Below are 18,527 nucleotides of genomic sequence, written 5' to 3' on the forward strand. Positions count from 1 at the left end.
AGCCCCACAGTATCCTGTGATCTGGTCCAGTTCCTAGAGCCTTGCAGTGTCTGTGATCCAGTCCAGTTCCTAGAGCCCCACAGTATCCTGTGATCCGGTCCAGTTCCTAGGGCCCCGCAGTGTCCTGTGATCCGGTCCAGTTCCTAGAGCCCCGCAGTGTCCTGTGATCCAGTCCAGTTCCTAGAGCCCCATAGTATCCTGTGATCCGGTCCAGTTCCTAGGGCCCCGCAGTGTCTGGGATCCAGTCCCGTTCCTAGAGCCCCGAGGTATCTGTGATCTGTCACATTCCAGCAGCCTCCTGCTTTCCAGCTCTGGATTCCACCAAGGCAGCCCTCTGTAAACTGCCATTTTGGGATCACCTTGCCTGGATGGGAATTCCTGCATCCTCAGCCCCAGGCCTCAATCCACAGCCCCCATGTCCCCTGGCCTGGAACAAGGGCCTCTAAGGTAGAGGTCAGGTGTGCATCTCCTGTACCCAGCAGGGGCCCAGCACTCAGGTGCACGTGGCCAGCACCTCCAGAGTTAAGGAAAAGCTTCATCATGCCTTTGTGTCTAGCAAGCCAAACAAGGCCTCTGCTCAGCTCAGGAGACCTGCAGCATCCATGGCCTCACACCTGGCACACATGGAGAGCCCTCTAGACAGGCTACGGTGCCCTGTGCTATGGACACTGGGAGGAACCAGAGTAGCAGTGCCCTGGCCCTCCTGCAATGGAAAGGGTGCCTTCCCGACACACAGCCCATCTGCACCATGGCTGCTGGAGGTGGGAAGGGCACCAGCTGAAGGGTCAGGTGACACGGCCCCAGTTCAGGGCACAGTATGGTCTGAAGACCCACCCTGGACGTACACAGACACCTGCCTACCTCCCCACCTTTCTGTGAGATGCTAGAGCAGCCTCCCTACATGGTGTGACCTGCTTGCTCTTGGGCTCACCCTCCCGTTCCAATGAGGTCCCGCATGCATGAGGACTCTGTGCAGGGCCCAGAGCACTGTGTGTACATGTCGGCCAGTGTCCCCGCAATGCTGACATCAAGAGTGATGCATCTCACAGCTACTGATAGCACCATGGAGCACGGTGGCTGGGGTGGTGGAGGCAGGCACACAGAGAGCTGCCCTTGGAGTCTCCAGGCCAGGCCCAGTGCAGGGCCTTCAGGGGACACCCGTGAGCAGGACCCAGACTCCCAGCAGCAGCAAGAAAAACGTCTTCTCCAGTCCTCTCAGGCGGCCTCTCAGCCACCACAAGAAGCCACATGGAAGCTGCCCCAAACTGGCTCCTGCACCTTCCCCTTTCCTGCCAGGCCATGTGGGTCTCAGCTGCCTCCTAAAAGGGGCACTTCTCAGAACACAAAGCCTCTCTGCTGCCTGGGGAGAACCAGGGCATCCCTGACCTGGAGCTGCCCAGCTGCATGCAGGCACCTGGGCCCTGGGGCACTGCAGGCACTGACCCACCTGACTCAGCCCTGTGCATAAACAGATCACAGAGGCCCAGGAAGGCTGCACCAGGCCCAGCCCACATCCAGGACACACCCACACCTCCTTAGAAGGCATGGAGCCCGCAAGGAGATCAGCCTCGTGCCAATTGTTCCCTGTCATTTGACGGCCCAATGTCAGCTCATCTGTTACAGGGAAATAAAAAAGTCAAGCCTAAATGTACAAAAAATTATGATGGAAGTCCTAAATAAAGCAGGGACTGCAAGCTTATTGAGTCAAAAATCAATCAATCAATGAGGGAGTGGATTAGGAGCACCTCATAAGCCCCAAAGAAATAATTTGCCCAAACACTGGGATTTAACAGTAGAGGACCAAATTCTAACACTTTTAGGAAGTAAATAATGAAAAATCAATTCAAAGAAAAAACAGATCAAGAACCCTGGACTCTGACATGCCGACACATTTATTGCTGAATACCATTTCTCGGCTGACCCGAAAACTTCGAAGGTGTTTATTTACTTTCAACACCTTCCCAAGATCAATATTTTTAATTTGGATCCGAGTTATTATTTTTCACATCACAGCAGCGGGGAGCAGAGTAAAGTGGCTCATATTTTAGTGCTAAAAAGATCGATACGACAGTTTCACCTTCACTGCAGCCCCGGCCGCCGCCCGGCCGCACATCACTGGGTCCCGTGGGGCCACAGCGCTGCAGCAGGGAGCAGGTCATTACCTGCCAGCCAGGCAGACAGCTGTGATTTAGCGGGGCACGAAGGGCCTAGCGCCCTCAGAAAACCAATCTCAGCCCCTCTCACTTCATCAGGCTTTGGAGGCAGGTGAGGAGGGCCAGGGCCAGGGCCAGGGCCAAGGCTGGGGCAGGAGGGGCCGCTGCCTGGGGCCAAGGACCCTGCATCTCATGCTGGCCTTTCCTCCCTCCTTGGATCAAAGAATATCAGCAGACTCCATTCATTTTCCATAAATTTCCCCCAAAATCTTATCTAGGAGAAGAGGGAGGGGAAGGTAAGAAAAAAGGGAGGGGCCTCCCACTCCCTGGTCACTGCAGGGGGCCGGACTCCACTCCTGAGCCCCAGGGCTACTTTAGAGGGTGGGAGGGGTGGCCCCAGGCCACTGAGTAGATCTGGGAGTGTCCAGATGTGGGGGTATCCAGCATCCACAGAGGGATGTGGCGATCAGAAAGGAGCCCCTAGCACACCCATTACACCTGCAGCAGACACTGCTGGGAAAACCAGGAAGGCCCCAGGCCAGACAGTCCACCCTGAGCAGTACAAAGAGCACCTGCCTTGGTGAAGCTGCACATGCCCTGCCCGGCAGGCTCTGCGGTCCCCAGTCTGCTCCAGGCCCAAGAGCCTCACGTGAGCAGACACATCCATGGCTGTCACTGGGCTGGAGAGGATGGCTCTGCCCACTGGAGCCTTTCCACACCATGGGCTCTGCTGCTCCTCCCCGCCCCCTGAGAGTAGACTCGCCCACTTCGCCAGCAGCTCAGAAACCATCTGGCCCAGCTGTGACCCTGCCCCTGCTGCTCCTTGACCCAGATTCCCAGAAGGCCAAGGTGAGCAGGGATCTGTGCTGCACGGGGCTCCAGGAGGAAGCTGCCCACCTTGAGCCCACCCAAGGGCCTTGGGCCATGGCCGAAGAGGCAGCCACCACATAAGCATCTGCTGCTAACCTCAACAAAGCCAGCTCTGCATTAGCTTCCTTGTTCTGATTCTGCCCACACGTCCAATCGTCTCCCTGTGCCCATGTGCTGAGAAACACCATAGGCACGTGTGGTGGCTGGCACTATACATTCCAGGGCCCACTGGTGGCTGCCCATTGGTCCCTATATCTGCCAACCTGGGTGGAGGGCTCAGGTGGGAGATACCTTGGCCTTCTGGGAATCTGCATTGAGGAGCAGCAGGGACAGGCTTGTCTCCAGCACCAACTCCAGCCCCTCCTCTTCTGCCACATCATGCTAGGCCACCAAGCAGCAGGCCATCTCTCTGATTGACAAGCATGTGGCTGGCAGGAATGGGGCACCTGGAGCCTGGTCCACCAGGCCACACCTCAGCCCTCTCTTCACGGCTGTCACAACTATGTCAGTGGGCAAGCCCCTGGTTCCATCAGGGTGTGATCTCTCAGGTGTGGTTCTCCAAACTTCCTTTAAGGTGAGGGCCTTTCCTCTCATACCCTGCCCTGGCTGGCACCTGCCCTCCAGAAACCAGGGCTTTTGGTCAGCTCAGGACAGTCCTGGAAAGAAGCCGTGGCCAGCACCACAGTCCCAGCAGGGTGCCACAGAACCACCTTAAGATTCCAAGACCACCTGTGGGCCACCACACAGGCCCTGCATGGGCCCCACCAGCTTGTGGGGGTCAGCTCAGAGCTGGCCACACTTCCCTGGCAGGAACTAGAGCTCTGGACTTAAGCTTTGGACCCCATATGGCTCCTCTAGAACCTCAAACATCAATTCGCCAGGCTGCATAGGAGGACACAGGCAGCCTAGACTTCTCCAGCCCACCTGGCACCCAAAGTTCACCACAACAAATAGTCCCTCCCTGCTTCCTTGGGGCTGTCCTGGTTGGACAAGTACCCAGAACAGGGCAGTAACAGGCACCTCACAACACACTTCCCTTCTGCCGTAAAACAGACCAAGGTGAAACTGCACAAAATTAATTTGCAATTCCTTCCTTATTTAGCCATTTTGGAATCTGTGACCTTTACATCCTCCGATGACATTCAGGCTTTCCAGGCAGGAAGAAACATGTTAAATCAGACATCCAGTTTCTGTTCAGCTGGAGCTCCTGGTTGACACTTGGCAGCCTTGAAAAATGTTGTCAAGGCTTCTTTAGTGCCATGGCCTGCGTGGGTGGGGCACCAGGTTACTTCAGAACACCAGAACACTCCCTCAACAAGGCTGCAGTGGGACGTGGCCTCTGATGGGGACACTTCAGGAGGAGGGTGTCTGCCCCCCCCCCCCTGCCTGCTGAAGCTCAGGTGCCATGCATCTTCTAGGCAGGTTCCAGTGGGGGCTGCCCAGGGACCCTCCCCTTCCCTGAGCCTGCACATGACCCCAGAGCTGCTGGCTGGGAGGCCACCCCACTCCCGTACCACAGACCTGGCATCGCCGGGGGAGATTTGCCCCCCACCACATCTTGTAACTGAGGGATTCTCTAACTACTTCCTCAGAAATGGCTTTCCTGATAAAGGCACAGCTTCAAGTTATAAGCCCATTACACATATGGATGGTGTGTATAATCAGTCACTAACTGGAATGACGTACAGACAAGACCGCTGTCCCCACCTGATACTGTTCCAGAGGCCACTACAGGAGAGTTCTGCCCTCAGGGTCACCGGGTGTAGAGTGCCGCAGTGCCCATGTCCATGGAGGACACACACTGGGCAGCTCCAGGGAAGGTGAGGGCAGCTGGCAGGGCTCTCCCAGGAGGGGAAGGAGGAGTACCCAGGCAGCAAGGGGTCATGCAAAGGCCCTGGGGCAGGAGGAGGCACAAGTGTGGGAAGGGGATGCAGGACAAGGAGGGTGGCCTGCCATGACCCTGCCCATAGGAAGGACCATGGAGGGCAGTCGATGCTGCTGAGTTGCCCTCTGTGCTCTAGCTGTCCTCCCAGGGCAAGAACCTATGGTGCTAAGCAGTCATCCAGGGCACAGAGTGGCCCCTGCTGGTTTCATCACCTGCACGTTCTGTGGCCCCCAGCACCACCCATCTAGTCCCTGGGATCGTCACCTGATGCCTCCAGCATGTGATACTGGAAGGGACACTCGGGGTAAAGCAGAGAGCAGGCCCAGGGGGACCTCCCAGGAGCTGAGGCAGGGAAGGCAGTGCGCCAGGGGCCTTTCGGGGCCCAGGAGCGCTCACCCTGCCCTGAGGGTCTCTTCTTTCTAGGGTTTCCCACTGGCACAGACACAGCACCACTCAGGCTTACCCCTCTCCAAAGGAATCTACCATTGAGTTTAATTTACAGAGTGATGGGAACAGAACTATTCTGAAAACTTGCTAATGATAAAAATGGGAACATGATGCTCCTTTGGGGCAAATACAAAAAGGCGACTGGGGAGTTACAGCACAACAGTCTGCCTTCCAGGCAAGCCTAGCCACAGACAGCAGGATGCACTCTCCTCTCAGGGTCCCTGCTGAGGAAGTAGCCTGCTGACAACAGTGTTGTGCACGGTCAGATCTAAGTGCCTCCTCCATGCAGCCCCACACCCCCAGCTCTTCCCCAAGCCCCTGGGAGACACAGAAGGCCATGGGAGGTCAGCCCAGGCAGGGGGCCTGGGTCTTCACTGCCACATGACCCCACGCCACTGTGCTCCACACTCCCTCCCACCTTCTGCCTATACCCTGGATGGTCCTTCTGGGTCTTTCCATCCCAAGTGCCAGGCCCCAAACTTGGGCCTGCCAGGCTAGGCAGTGCCACCTAATCCAGTTTCAACACCCCCTACACCATGGCCCAGCCTGTCCTCCAGCCACCTGCTGCCCAGGAGAGCTGTAGGTGGCCACATTCCAGCCACCCCAAGCTACTCCCACCACCAATGCTACTCCTCCTCCCAGCCTCCTCCATGGCCTGCAGACAGCCACAGGAAGACCAGAACATGTGCCTGGCAGCAGGACCCATGCTGGTCGTCACAGCTGCAGCCTCTCTAGAGGGAGGGAGACAGTGTGGACAACAAACGCTGGGGACCTCACAGGCATCACCGGCGGACGTGTGCTCGCTCCCACCACCTGTCCAGCTCATACTGGACTGTGCGTGCCCTGCGGGGGCCCTCAATCCATGTGGTAACCAACAATTCAGCAAGTTCTGTGACAGGGTGGGCAGCCCGAGCCCTCATGCCTGAGCACACAGGCCCATGCTGCGACAGAGTGCAGGGTCAGGCAATGCCCAGCCTGGACCTAAGGCCTGGGGATGTCGAACAGGGAGCAGCTGGACAGGAGACCAGCTCTCCTTCTCGCCTCTGTGCACCAGATGAGCTCCTAGCTTCCCCTCCGCCACGGCTGCTGTGGGCCTCACAAGCCACAATGATGTCATCATTGCTCTACCAAGTACAAAAGCTGCCCCAGCGTCTCCCACAGGGACCACGCAGGCAGCACGACGCTGCGATGGCGCCACCTCCTGGTAGCACGTGGCAGGAGCTCCTCTGGCCAGTCCCCACTGACAGAACTGTGATCCCACTGCAGGCCCCTGCGTCAGGCGCAGCTCCAGGTCCAACTGCGTTCTGGGAATAGGCCACTATTTTCTGGTCCCTATTAATACCCGTGACAGCATTTATGTACAAGATAAATTCATTTCAATTTCCTTTTTCAATTAATGGCCTATTATTTGAACCAGACTCAGCTAAAAATATCACTCCAACACCATCAATCTTACAGGAATTGCATTTCTCTCCTGACAGCCAGAGGGCACCAGGCTGAGGCATGAGGTGGCTACCTGGCAGGCAGCAGCTACCCAGGACCCCAGGAACCAGAAAAGACCTGATGCTGCAGCAGCCAGTGGCACGAAGGGGACAGGCAATTGTTGGGCATTCTCTCTGCCAGCTCTGGAAAGCTCGACGTGATCGGGAGCCTCCCTGACCACTGCCACCTGCCACGCACACTCACCCCAGGGCCAGCACCTTGCATAGGACCATGACTGCAGAAGAGGCAAGAGTTCTCACCACACCCCACCTTCCCACATGAGCAAGGTCTAGGACACAGTGCTATCAGGGCCAGTTCCCCCAAAAGTGCCCAGCATGTGGGCAGCCACAGACACTGCAGACACTCAGCCTGGGATGGCGGCTTCCAAGCCAGGTGTTCTGCTGCCCTGTGCTCTTCACCCAGAGACTGACATGAGTGTTGAAAGGGACCCATATCAACCTTGTGTGCTTCGAGGGACGAGTATACACAAGCTTCCCATGGATGGGCAGGTGGGGCCTCTGTGAACTGAGACATGTGCTTCCACTGCCAACGTCACTGGACATTCTGCCTGCAGCCGGCAGCCTATCCTGGCGTCTCCCAAATGCTTAAGGGTTTTAATTTGTTTTCATGTAATGTATTTTCTAATTTCCCTTGTCCATACTTCTTGACTCGTGGGGTTATTTATAAGTTAGTTTAATTTCAAATATTTGAGAATTGTCCATGTACCCTTTTTATTTATTTCTAATTTAATTACTTTTCATGAGAAGACACATCTTGTATGATTTTAATCTCCTACAGATGTTCAGGTCTATGTCATAGCCCAGATTCCATGGCGTCTCTTGCAGTTCATCTGTGAACCACTCACAGCCAGGGGAGACCCAGCAGGATGAAGGATGACATGGGAGCGGAAACGGCGGAGCTGGAGGACACAGCACTGGACGGAAGCAGCAAAAGGATGCTGAGGGGGCATGTCTGCCCAAGGGACGAGGCCTTCCAAAGGTGTGCAAGGACCCTCAGTGCACCCCACAGAGAGGCCAGGCCACCTCAGGGAGGCCCAGAGGCATGGAGGGGCCACAGAGAGTGGTGCACGCCCAGGTCCCAGGGTGAGGGTGTCATTCACGTACACTAGAAGCTCCGAGTTCAAAGACTGGAAACCCGACTGGTGGGGGCCTCACCCCAGCACCACCTCAAGGTCATATCCCTCGGGGGAGGGGGTCACATCTCTCCACACAGTTGGCAAACTGAGCTGCACTCCACATAAGGACACTGACCAGGCCAGGGGCTGCACTCCAGATGGGGACACTGACCAGGCCAGGGGACCCAGGAGCTGCACTCCACACAAGGACACTGACCAGGCCAGGCCAGAGGACCCAGGGGTTGTACTCCAGACGGGGACACTGACCAGGCCAGGGGACCCAGGAGCTGCACTCCACATAAGGACACTGACCAGGCCAGAGGACCCAGGGGCTGCACTCCACACAAGGACACTGACCAGGCCAGAGGACCAAGGGGCTGCACTCCAGACTGAGACAATGACCAGACCAGGGGACTCAGGGACTGCACTAGGGGCTTCAGTCCAGACAGGGACACTGACCAGGCCAGGGGACCTAGGGACTTCACTACAGATGGGGACTCTGACCAGGCCAGGGGACCCAGGGGCTGCACTCCAGATGGGAACTCTGACCAGGCCAGGGGACCCAGGAGCTTCAGTCCAGACAGGGACACTGACCAGGCCAAGGGACCTAGGGGCTTCAGTCTAGACAAGGTCTCAAGACATGAGTGTCTGAACCAACACTAATTATTCAAACCTCCTAAGCCCCCCCCACCCCAGCTGTTTCTCCAAGCCTCTAGGTCCCTTTCTAGGCAACTGCATCCTCTGCCTCTGGGGCTGTCACCTCCCTGGGGCCACCCTCTGATGCCCATCAGACCAAAGACCTATGAGAGAGGGACCAGTCTGTGAAGGGTCCACGCCACTCACTAGGCTCACCCCAGGATGGCCCTTCTCCTCAACGGCCCGGCCTGGTACCCACACAGCAGTGGCGGCAGGTGGCTCTCAGGGCAGACCGGGTGGGTTGAGTGTCTCTTCCTCCATGCCAGGAGCCCTGGCCCTCCCTCTCCTGCCACGCCTCCCCACACCATCTACACCAAGGAGGAGGTGCAGTGCCCACTGGGCCAGCCTGAGAATGCAGCCCTGCCAGGCCAGCAAGGATACGCCTGGTCTGGTCTGAATCCTGGTCTGAGAGAAGGCAGCACCCCACGCCCACCCTGGTCAGGGGCCTGATGGGCTCAGGTGGGAGGGACTCACCGTGAAGTGCTCCTGGGACCTGTAGTTCTCGTCCAGGTACACACGAGCCCTGTTGTACTCTTTCATTGCATCACTGGACAGGAGTTCTCTGAAAGGAAAGAGCAAGCTCCTTAAGCAAAAGCCACACGGCTGGTACTTTACAGGTGTGCTCGGGACACAGCAGGTCACGGTACCCATACAACACCCCACCACGGAGCAAAGGATGGAGGAACAGCAGTAGCCACTGCAGAAACCGAAGGCTACTACGCGTTCAGGGCACAGAACAGCAGCGCCCTCCACAGGCTCTGGGTCCCTCTGGTCTCCAATGCCAGTACTCGGAGGCCTCCCAGGAATGAAGGCCTGAGAGCTGCCCCATAGCCTGGGGCCCCCCGGCCGCTCACATTTGGACCTAACAGAAGCAGACCCCACAGCATCGCAGAGGTGTTGGGATCTGACCCACAACCTTGTCCTGCAGCTCCTGGGCACTCACGGAGGGCAACGTGAGGCCCGTGAGTGAGAGCCAAGCCTTAGACCCACACAGGAAGGGAAGGACCCCTGACAAGCATCACCGGCGGGTTTCTCCCTTACCACTCTCATTTCTGGGCATGTCCTCAGAGGACACTCGCCCACCTCTGCAGAGTAGGTACACAAGGAGCGGCCGTACCCCTAGGGGCCCCCAGCCTCTGGCCAGTCCCTCTACCCAGACCTGCCCCGACAGTGACCACCCCTAGGCTTATTCTGCTCTGAGACTGAGAGAAGAGAGGACACAGCACACAGTGACCTGGTCAGTCCATCTGTCAGGAAGGAGGCTCCAGACCAGGTAAGACAAGGCAAGGGGAGAGGCCCCGACACACGCGACCGGGATGCTGTAAGAAAAGGTGAGGCTCCAGCGGAAATGGCGTGACGGTACACCCATGGCAGGTACACCCATGGCAGGTACGCCCATGGCAGGTACGCCCATGGCAGGTACACCCATGGCAGGTACACCCATGGCAGGTACGCCCAGGGCAGGTACGCCCAGGGCAGGTACGCCCATGGCAGGTACACCCATGCCACGCCAGAGACCGCCTGGAACACAGAGAAGCACAGGTTGACCCAAAGTCACACGACAAGCAGAAGAGGAAGCACAGACGTGAAGGAATCAGCCACAGGAACCTTCAACAGCTGCTACAGGTATGCCCAAGGCTCAGAGGTGAGCATGAGACACCGAGGACAGAAGACACAAAAGCACAGGTGACACCCGGCTGCAAAGACCGTCAGTCCGGAAAAAACAGATTCACACTTAAACACACTTAAAACAAACATATACACGTACATACAGCATGTGACTTAAGGAGCAGCCAGACTCTGCCCAAACTGAAACTGGGCACAGCCTGCGTGTTGGGACCAAGCAGTTTAACATCAGGAAACCAGAGTCTGAGATTAAAAGAGAAAGAAAGGAAAAGAAATACAATACTTAAAGAATTAATAGATGAACTATCTTCAAAATGTGATTGAAACTATAACCCCAGAGATTTAAAAAGCTAAAAGAACTCCAAACAGGATAAACATCAATAAAAGTAAACCAAGGCCCAACATAATCAAGTCGCTGGAAAGCTATAAAGACAAAATCTAGCAGTCGGGGGAAAAAAGGGACATTATATACAAGAAAATGAAGAAGAGCACAGTGGCTGGATTCTCCCCAGACACAATGCCATACAGAGGACAATGGGACGACAGCCTTAAAGTGGCGAGAGACAAAATAGGGACAAGCTAGAATTCTATTCCTAACAAAAAATATCTCTCAGAAATGAATACAAAGACCTTTTTTTAGACAAACAAAAGCTGAGAAAATTCATCAGCAGCTGACTTGTGCTAAAATAAATGTTCAAAAAGGTTGTTCAGGCTGAAGGGAAATGCTGACAAATAAAAACTAGATTCACACCGAGCGAAGGGCCCCGAAAATGGTAGATGGAGAAGTGAGAATAAGTGACATTTTCTTCTCGGTATTTTTAAAATATTACCGTCTGAAGTAAAAATACTGACAGCAATAATGTGTGCTGAGCAGACCTCAGGTGGCAGCAAATGTGGGCATGCTGGGCGGGTGCTGGGCTGCAGGGCCAGGGCTGCAGGAGGCAGTGAGGCCGCCCACCCCCGGGAGCTCAGGTGTGCGGGGAAGGCGCCTGCAGGCCTGGGGCCACCTTCTTCTTTTCTTACTGACTTACAAGAGCTCATTATATGTTTAAATGGGAATTTCTATCGGTAAACACAGACACGATGGTGAGCGCAGCAGAGCTTTCCCCAGGGTGCTGCCCTGTTACTTTGTGTTTTATTTCAGCATGTTCAGGCTCACAAATCTGATCTTTTGTAGGCAGCACTGTTTAGAGGAATCCTTTTCCTGTCCCAAAGCTCTGCCCAGGCTGAGAGGGCCTAGTGACGTCAGCCACAGATGCAGATACCCATGCGTGCGGCCATTGCACAAGGAGGTGCTTTCTCAAAGCATAAGACCTCTGTGGACAGCCGCACAAGTCACAGAGTGTCACTTCTGCCTCACTCTGTTGGTCCAGCAGTCATGGGTACCAGACTCCAGAGCGGGGGACAAGATACCCACCCACACAAGGCAAGGTCCACAGACACAGTGTGGGGACACAGGGGTGGGCCCTGCTGCCATGGGTCCTGGGAGAACACCACCCTCCACCACGGTCTCCAACACAGACTACGGGACTTACCAAAAAAGTCTTATATATTATTTATTTTTCATTAATATATTTTTATAGAATAACAATGAAATAATAACATCTGCTGTATTTATGACAGGACTTCAGAAAGTTTGTGGAAAGTGGTATGAAAGTATAAAAATCAAAAATACAACCTTTATATCTCAATATAAGCTCCACCAAGTTCAAGGGTCCTATAAGTGATACCAGCCCTCAGCCCACCCCTGAGGAACTGTGGGCCGTGGGAATTTAATCCTGCCAGGGCAGTCTTTTTATATTATTAACTGAAGAAAAAGGGAGCCCTTTTAAGAATTTTAACATTGGGAAACAGAAAGAAGACAGAAGAAGCCGACTCAGAACTGTGCAGAGGAAGCCTGAGGATCCTCCCTGAACCCTGGGAGCCGAGGGGAGTGAGCTGGGCAGGGTCACAGTGGGGGACCCTCTGGGGAAGTTCCCCAGTCTCTCCACTAAGGCTCCGGCACTTTCTCTAAACACCGTCCCAATGAGCAGAGTTACTGGCCCTCTAGACAGTCAACCCACAGAACCCCTTGAGTGTCCCCAAATTGTCCCCAAGACCTTTGCTCTTGACAGGTGCACTTGGGCTCTGCCTGGTCACGTCCACCTCTCAGTGGCCACAGTTGTGACTGTGCTGTCTCCAGGGTCATGTGGGGAAACCCATCTCCTGTTATAGTTCTTTGAAGACTCACTCCAAGATCTTGGTCTCGCGTGTGCAGAATCTGCATGGGAAGGTCTGCTCTTGTCTTCAGCTGACCTGGAGCGACGGTTTGACAAGCATCAAGGGGACGTTTGTTTACATTGACTTTCCAGTCAGAAGCGTGTGAGTGAGCCAGCTGAGATGTCTGTGGTGTCGCTGTGGCTCCTGCTGACTGAGTTCAACACTCTTCCAACGGGGCACAAGCAGGATGAATTTCTTCCCTCACTGTGGGCCTCACCTTTATCCATTTGTCTGCTGACTTGCTTGGAGTACCATCCCCACAAGCTTCTCATGAAGCATCAGGGATCTCACCATTCTTCCACCCAAGCTTCACCAGAAATCTGATGTTTGCTCTTTGTCAATTTTAGCAGAATTCATGTTGCTCTAATGGGGGTTCTTTTCAAAATGATGCCTCATCCTTAGTGCCTCGAACCAGACTCCATTCAGACAGGTTATATAACAAGTTAGCAGGAGTTTATTTTAGTGCAAAAGAATTTTGCAATCCATGCATAATTTCTTCATAACACACATTTTCCATAAACTTTATTGAAATGGCTCATATCTCTTATAACCCTTGAGTTTCTATTCTTATCAGCAAGGAGGTTTTTGAAGTCTCAGGGGCCAGAACCCTTACCCTCTATAAAAGGTTGTCCCCATGTTCCATTTACCCAAAATATGACCATGGAAAACACACACCCACTACAGCGACACTCCACAAGGCCAAGGGCGCTGCACACAACGTGACGGTGTGCTGCTTTATTTCAACTTGCAAGGAAGGAGCTGCAATGAGAGGGCGCAAGCTTGGCCAGGTTGTGACAAGGATGTGCAGCGGGCTGACCCGTCTTCAGTAGCTCTTCTGTGTAAAGACACGTGACTCTGAGCGCGAAGTTCAGAGGCAGCCACAGCCTCCTCCCCTCCAGGTGTGTGCCTCCTGGCAGCACAGGTGTGGAGCCCCAGGGCCCAGGACGCCTGCTTACCATGCCAGGACTTTACACAAGATGACCAAGGTCCAGTGCAACCCGCCTCTGCCCCACCACAGGGATCTCAGGACACCTGAGACAAGCAAGGTCAGGTCTGCACAGTCCCTGCTGAGGGACCTTTGTTAAGACCAGGAAGCTTCCAAAAGCACAACCCCGGGAAGGGGCAGGACAGTGCCTGGGATTGAGGGGGCTCCTGGGGCCAAAGGCAGGATTCGGGGAGGAAGGACCTTTGTGCTACAGTTCCACATAGTGGGACCGGCACTAGGGTAAAGTGCCAGCATGCCATACCCAATGTCCACTCCCACCTCTAGGCAGGACCTGGCCACACCCACCCACTGAGGAGCGCAGGGCACATGCTAGGACAGTGCACATAACTCCTTTTCCCCCCACGGACAATTTAAGCCCCAAGCTGACCTCCCTGCTATCCATACCAGCAGTCTGGCTACCCCAGACCCTACCTATGACCTCAGGCACATGCTGACAGACAGGAACGGCTCCGCCAGCACCTGGGCTCCCCTCCCACAGCCTGACAGCACAGACCCCACCCCTTCTGATGGCCAACGGCTGTCACTCTGTGGCTTTGCATCCCACCCCAGGGCCACAGCCACATGCTGCAAGCTGTCTAGGCCACACCTCCTCGGGGAGTCCAGTGTGGTGAAGTGGGGACCCTCCTGGAACCGATCCCCTCCGTCAGGACTTACTTGACAAACTTGTCCACATGGGACATGGAGGCCTCGTAGTTCTTCCCGCCAAACTCCTGGCAGTGCAAGGCCACGAAGTGCGGCTTGTGTGTGTGCACCACCTGCAGGGAGAGGACACGTCAGGCACAGGCTGTGTGGGCCGTCTCAACATGGGCCCTGCCCAGGCACCCCAGGGGTCGTCAGGGAGGGAGGGCCCACATACCACCCACCTCAGGGATCAGCTCACCTCTATACCTACCACCCACATGGGGATCGACTCACCTCTACACTTCCAATTGCTTTTATTTCCTGTGTCTCCCATTTTCCCATTTCTATAGACTCCTCAGAGAAGATTCAGAATTTCTCAGAATCTTACTGAATAATCTAGGGGTAATCTTTTCCAATTATGAAAAGACAATACACATTGAATGCTGGGCATCCTGAAAGCCTCTAAAAATCAAATAAGTCAGTCGTAGCCTCACCAGTAAACACAGCACCTGTTAACACTCAGGTGCACCCTTCAGCAAGGGTGCAGCACAGTCGTGTACATGCCCCGTGTGCATGTGTGCGCGGGAGGCACAACCGCTGCCTAAGGCAGCAGGCCCAGCTGAGAGGCAAAGGCAGGTGAAAGGCATTGCTGGGTCCAGGTTCTCTCTGTTCACTTCTAGCACATCACGAAGGTGATAGCAAAGGGGACACATGGGCCCATGGACAAGCCAGGAGACTTCTGGCAGAGAGCAAAGCAGGCCAGCCAAGCAGACTGACCTGGGAGGCTGGTGGGAGGCAGTGTGGGGACAGGGCATCTGGCTCTGAACCAGGGAACAGGTGGCACTGGCCAGGTTCAGGGGCTGGCTGCTCTTCCTCCACCTGGCGGGAGAGTGGGGACTCAGAGAGTGGGCCATGGGTTCACTGAGACCCCCAGGCAGAGCAGAGGAGGCAGCACAGTCCTGATCACGGCCACGGCCAGTAGGGCAGGAGCCGTGGGGTAGGCTTCACCATGCCCAACAGGACCCTACAGCCTGCCCGTACACCCTGCCCGGGGTAGAGGACTCAGAGAAAGAGCTACCACCCAGCATAGGGCAGCAGGCTGCACCCAAGTACCACATGGAGATTCTGAAGAACAGAGGGCAGTGGAATGGAGGACGGTGCAGAGAGGCCTGCAAAATTAGTCACACTCCCACACAGGCCCCATAGCCAGCGCCACAGCTGAAGAGACCCTGCAGACATCAGGGAGCCATGCGATGAGCGCTGACATGTCTGTCTGGGTGACATTAGCTTGCCGATACTTTTGAAAATCCGATCTAACAGTCAATACTCCCGACCAAACCTGGCCTAAGAGAAAGTCCCCTAATCATTGAGAAGTTGGGCCTGTGATTACAAACGTTTCAGAGGAAAAACTCTGGAAATGGCACCGACCTTCACAAGGTCCTGGAAGACAGAGGGAGGGTCGGACACCAGAACTGAGGGGCCTGACACAGAAGGTGGGCAGGGCTGATCTCAGTCACATGGACACAAGCTGGTGTAAACCCGCACAGAAAGGTATAGAACAGTGGTTCTCAACCTTCTTAACACCGTGATATATTTTCATTGTTACAAAGGGGTGGCAACCCACAAATTGAGAACTGCTTATATAGAAGGACAGACACCTGCTGCCTCTGCTGAGTCAACATGGGGCCCGGCAGGGCTGCATTTGCTGGCCTCAGGGACAGGGAGGAGCTCAAGGCCAGGCACACGTGCTGTGGGCCAGCCGGGTTATAGCATGTCTACCTCCCGAGAGCCATCCTGGGACAGCTGAGCAAGTGGACACAGGCACCTTGGCCTTCCCACACTGCAGTGTTGGGGGTCACATGGGCAGTGTTGGGTGGACAGCTGTGCCTGAGCTCACAGGGGTCCCTAGGGAGCGTGCTGGGGCAAGGCTCGCTTATAGAGCCAGACAGTGCACTGCCCACAGGGCCAGGCCTCCTTATAGGTGTCAACATTCTTCTGGAGGGCCAGCCTGTCCACCAGGGTTGGGCTTAGGCCAGATGGCTCCCAGGGTTGGCAGGGCCCCTGGGCTGCTCCCTGATACACAAGCAGCCGGGACTCGGGAGCCAGCAGAATGCTCTCCCCACACAATAGCCTGCACCTGCCTCACTGCAGACTCTGGGCCCATGAAGGGAAAGTGGCAGAAGGTGCCACAGGCTGCTGAAGACCCACAGAGCTTGTCCCTTGCCCCAGAGGCTGTACTCGGGATGCGCTTCAGCACACAGACACCTCAAAGAGAAGGCCGCCCACCAGGGGCTAGGTCACACCTGAGGCCCCAGGGCCGGATCTGCCACGCCAGCCACAGAGTGCTCGGGGCCACGCGTAAACATACTGGCGATCCTCTGGCCTGCCACAGTCCCACCACCTCAGGTGCCGCCGATGCCTGCACATACTGCTCCTGCCTCATGGGGACCCAGTGGCCCCATAGAGATACCTACCCTACACTCAGGGTGGCCTCTGCCGTCCACACGGCAGGACCAGCCTGGTGTGTGCAGGGCCAGGCCCTGGGATGCTCAGCACAGGCCAGCAGTGTGGCCTCAGCCGGACGCCAGCTTGCCTCTTGCTCTGCACCCCAGACTCTCTGCTGATTTTGCACATACTGAATGGGACAGTGCACTTGACCTCCTTCCCCATGACCATGAGCCTGAATTTGTCTCCACTGAAGGCCTCTAAATACTTCCCACCCATAACCTGCTGGAGTCCACATGAATGGGGCCAGCTCAGGAGCTGGCTCTGGCTACCCCTCAGCAGCCCCCTCTGAGCCCAGCTCTATAGAGCAAAGCCTGCCTGGGATAAGGACGAACCTAGGACTCATGCAGAGCCCGTGGGGTCTTCCACGTCCCTCCCGCCTGGGGCTGTCCACACAGAGTGAGGCAGGATCACCAAGCTAAAGCACGGGCTGGAGACACAGCCACCAGAACCAAGACCCATGTGCTATCCACAGGTCTCGGAACTAAAATTCTTAGCCTATTTATTCTCCACATTGTGAGATATGAAGACTAGGCACCAGGCCTAGTGGCTTTAGGTCCCTCAGGGTTTCCAGGACCGGTGAGGTCCAACCCCCTTTCCAACCCTCCCAACTGCTGCCAAGAAACAATGCCGCATCAGGGGACTGGGGTCTGCAACACACGAGCAGCACAGGGCGCCTGGTCCTCTCTGGGATGCACAGAAGGCCCTAAAAGATAGGACGTGGGGAACAGGGTGGCTGACTGAGGTCTGTGAGGATGGCAGTTCCCCCAGAACCAGCACAACCCCACATGGCGTCACAATGAGGACCTCAGATGTCCTGGCTCCTCCTACCTGCCCTACTGACCCACCAACTACCAAAGAACACAAGTGGCTCCTGGCCTCCGGTCTGTACCCGCCATCCAGAGACCTCCAGCTGGGTTCCTCTGCCCACAGCCCAACCACCAGATCCTGCTTGTGCAGTAAACAAATCAAGAAAGTGGGATGGGGAAAGACACCTCCCAGAGTGACCAAACTCTATTCTCAGAAATTTTCAGAAAAGCTGGCTAATATGGGTATGTCAGGGTTGTCTCTTGAAGACAATGGGAAACCTGATGACCAGACTGAAAACAGAGAAATATCTCCTGACAACAGCAACTGTGTAGCCAGCAAGGCACAGAGGAACCCACACTGCGCTGCCTCCTTACACAGGCTGCCTCAGGACTACAACGTGGCTGCAAAACAGCTGGCCCTCCTGTCTACCGTCCAGGCAGAGAGAACCAGACAGCAGAAGGTAAACAGCAAAGCCAAATCATTCCTCTTCTGCTGGCGCTGCATACCTAATCTGTAATGAAGAACACCCAGGGATGCCCAACAAGACGGGGTCCATGGCAAGCACAGCTGAGATGAGCACTGGTCTCACCAGTAAAACAAAACAAGCAGGTTCAGCAAGTTGGGAGCACAGCGCCCTGGGACCCTCAGAAGTCCCTGAAATATTCCCTCTGTGTTTAATCAACCCCCATGAGCCACTGTCCTTTCTCTGTCCCTGTGTTTACTCCCCTGGGGTGGATCCACTGTCCTCCCTCTGTCCCTGGGTTTACTCCCGCAGGGTGGATCCACTGTCCTCTCTCTGTCCCTTTGTTTACTCCCCCGAGGTGGATCCACTGTCCTCTCTCTGTCCCTGTGTTTACTCATTCAGGTGGATCCACTGTCCTCTCTCTGTCCCTGTTTACTCCCTCGGGGTGGATCCACTGTCCTCCCTCTGTCCCTCTGTTTACTCCCCTGGGGTGGATCCACTGTCCTCCCTCTGTCCCTGTGTTTACTCCCCCGGGGTGGATCCACTGCCCTCCCTCTGTCCCTGTGTTT

At 55.5% G+C, this 18,527-nt stretch overlaps 1 protein-coding gene across 2 annotated transcripts in view; it reads right to left on the bottom strand.

Annotated features, from left to right (window-relative positions):
• INPP5A (inositol polyphosphate-5-phosphatase A) overlaps nucleotides 1-18,527 on the bottom strand; it is a 199,025-nt gene that overhangs the window by 94,874 nt on the left and 85,624 nt on the right. For both annotated transcript variants that reach the window (XM_012807802.2, XM_023515641.1), the window contains exons 3-4: nucleotides 14,214-14,314; nucleotides 9,143-9,230 (exon numbers count right to left, since the gene is read on the bottom strand). In XM_012807802.2, the coding sequence (XP_012663256.1) occupies nucleotides 9,143-9,230; nucleotides 14,214-14,314 (189 nt within the window). The remainder of the gene's footprint in view (nucleotides 1-9,142; nucleotides 9,231-14,213; nucleotides 14,315-18,527) is intronic.

Source organism: Otolemur garnettii, unplaced genomic scaffold (assembly GCF_000181295.1).
Source record: "Otolemur garnettii isolate 467f Iridium unplaced genomic scaffold, OtoGar3 scaffold00075, whole genome shotgun sequence".
NCBI lineage: Eukaryota > Metazoa > Chordata > Mammalia > Primates > Galagidae > Otolemur > Otolemur garnettii.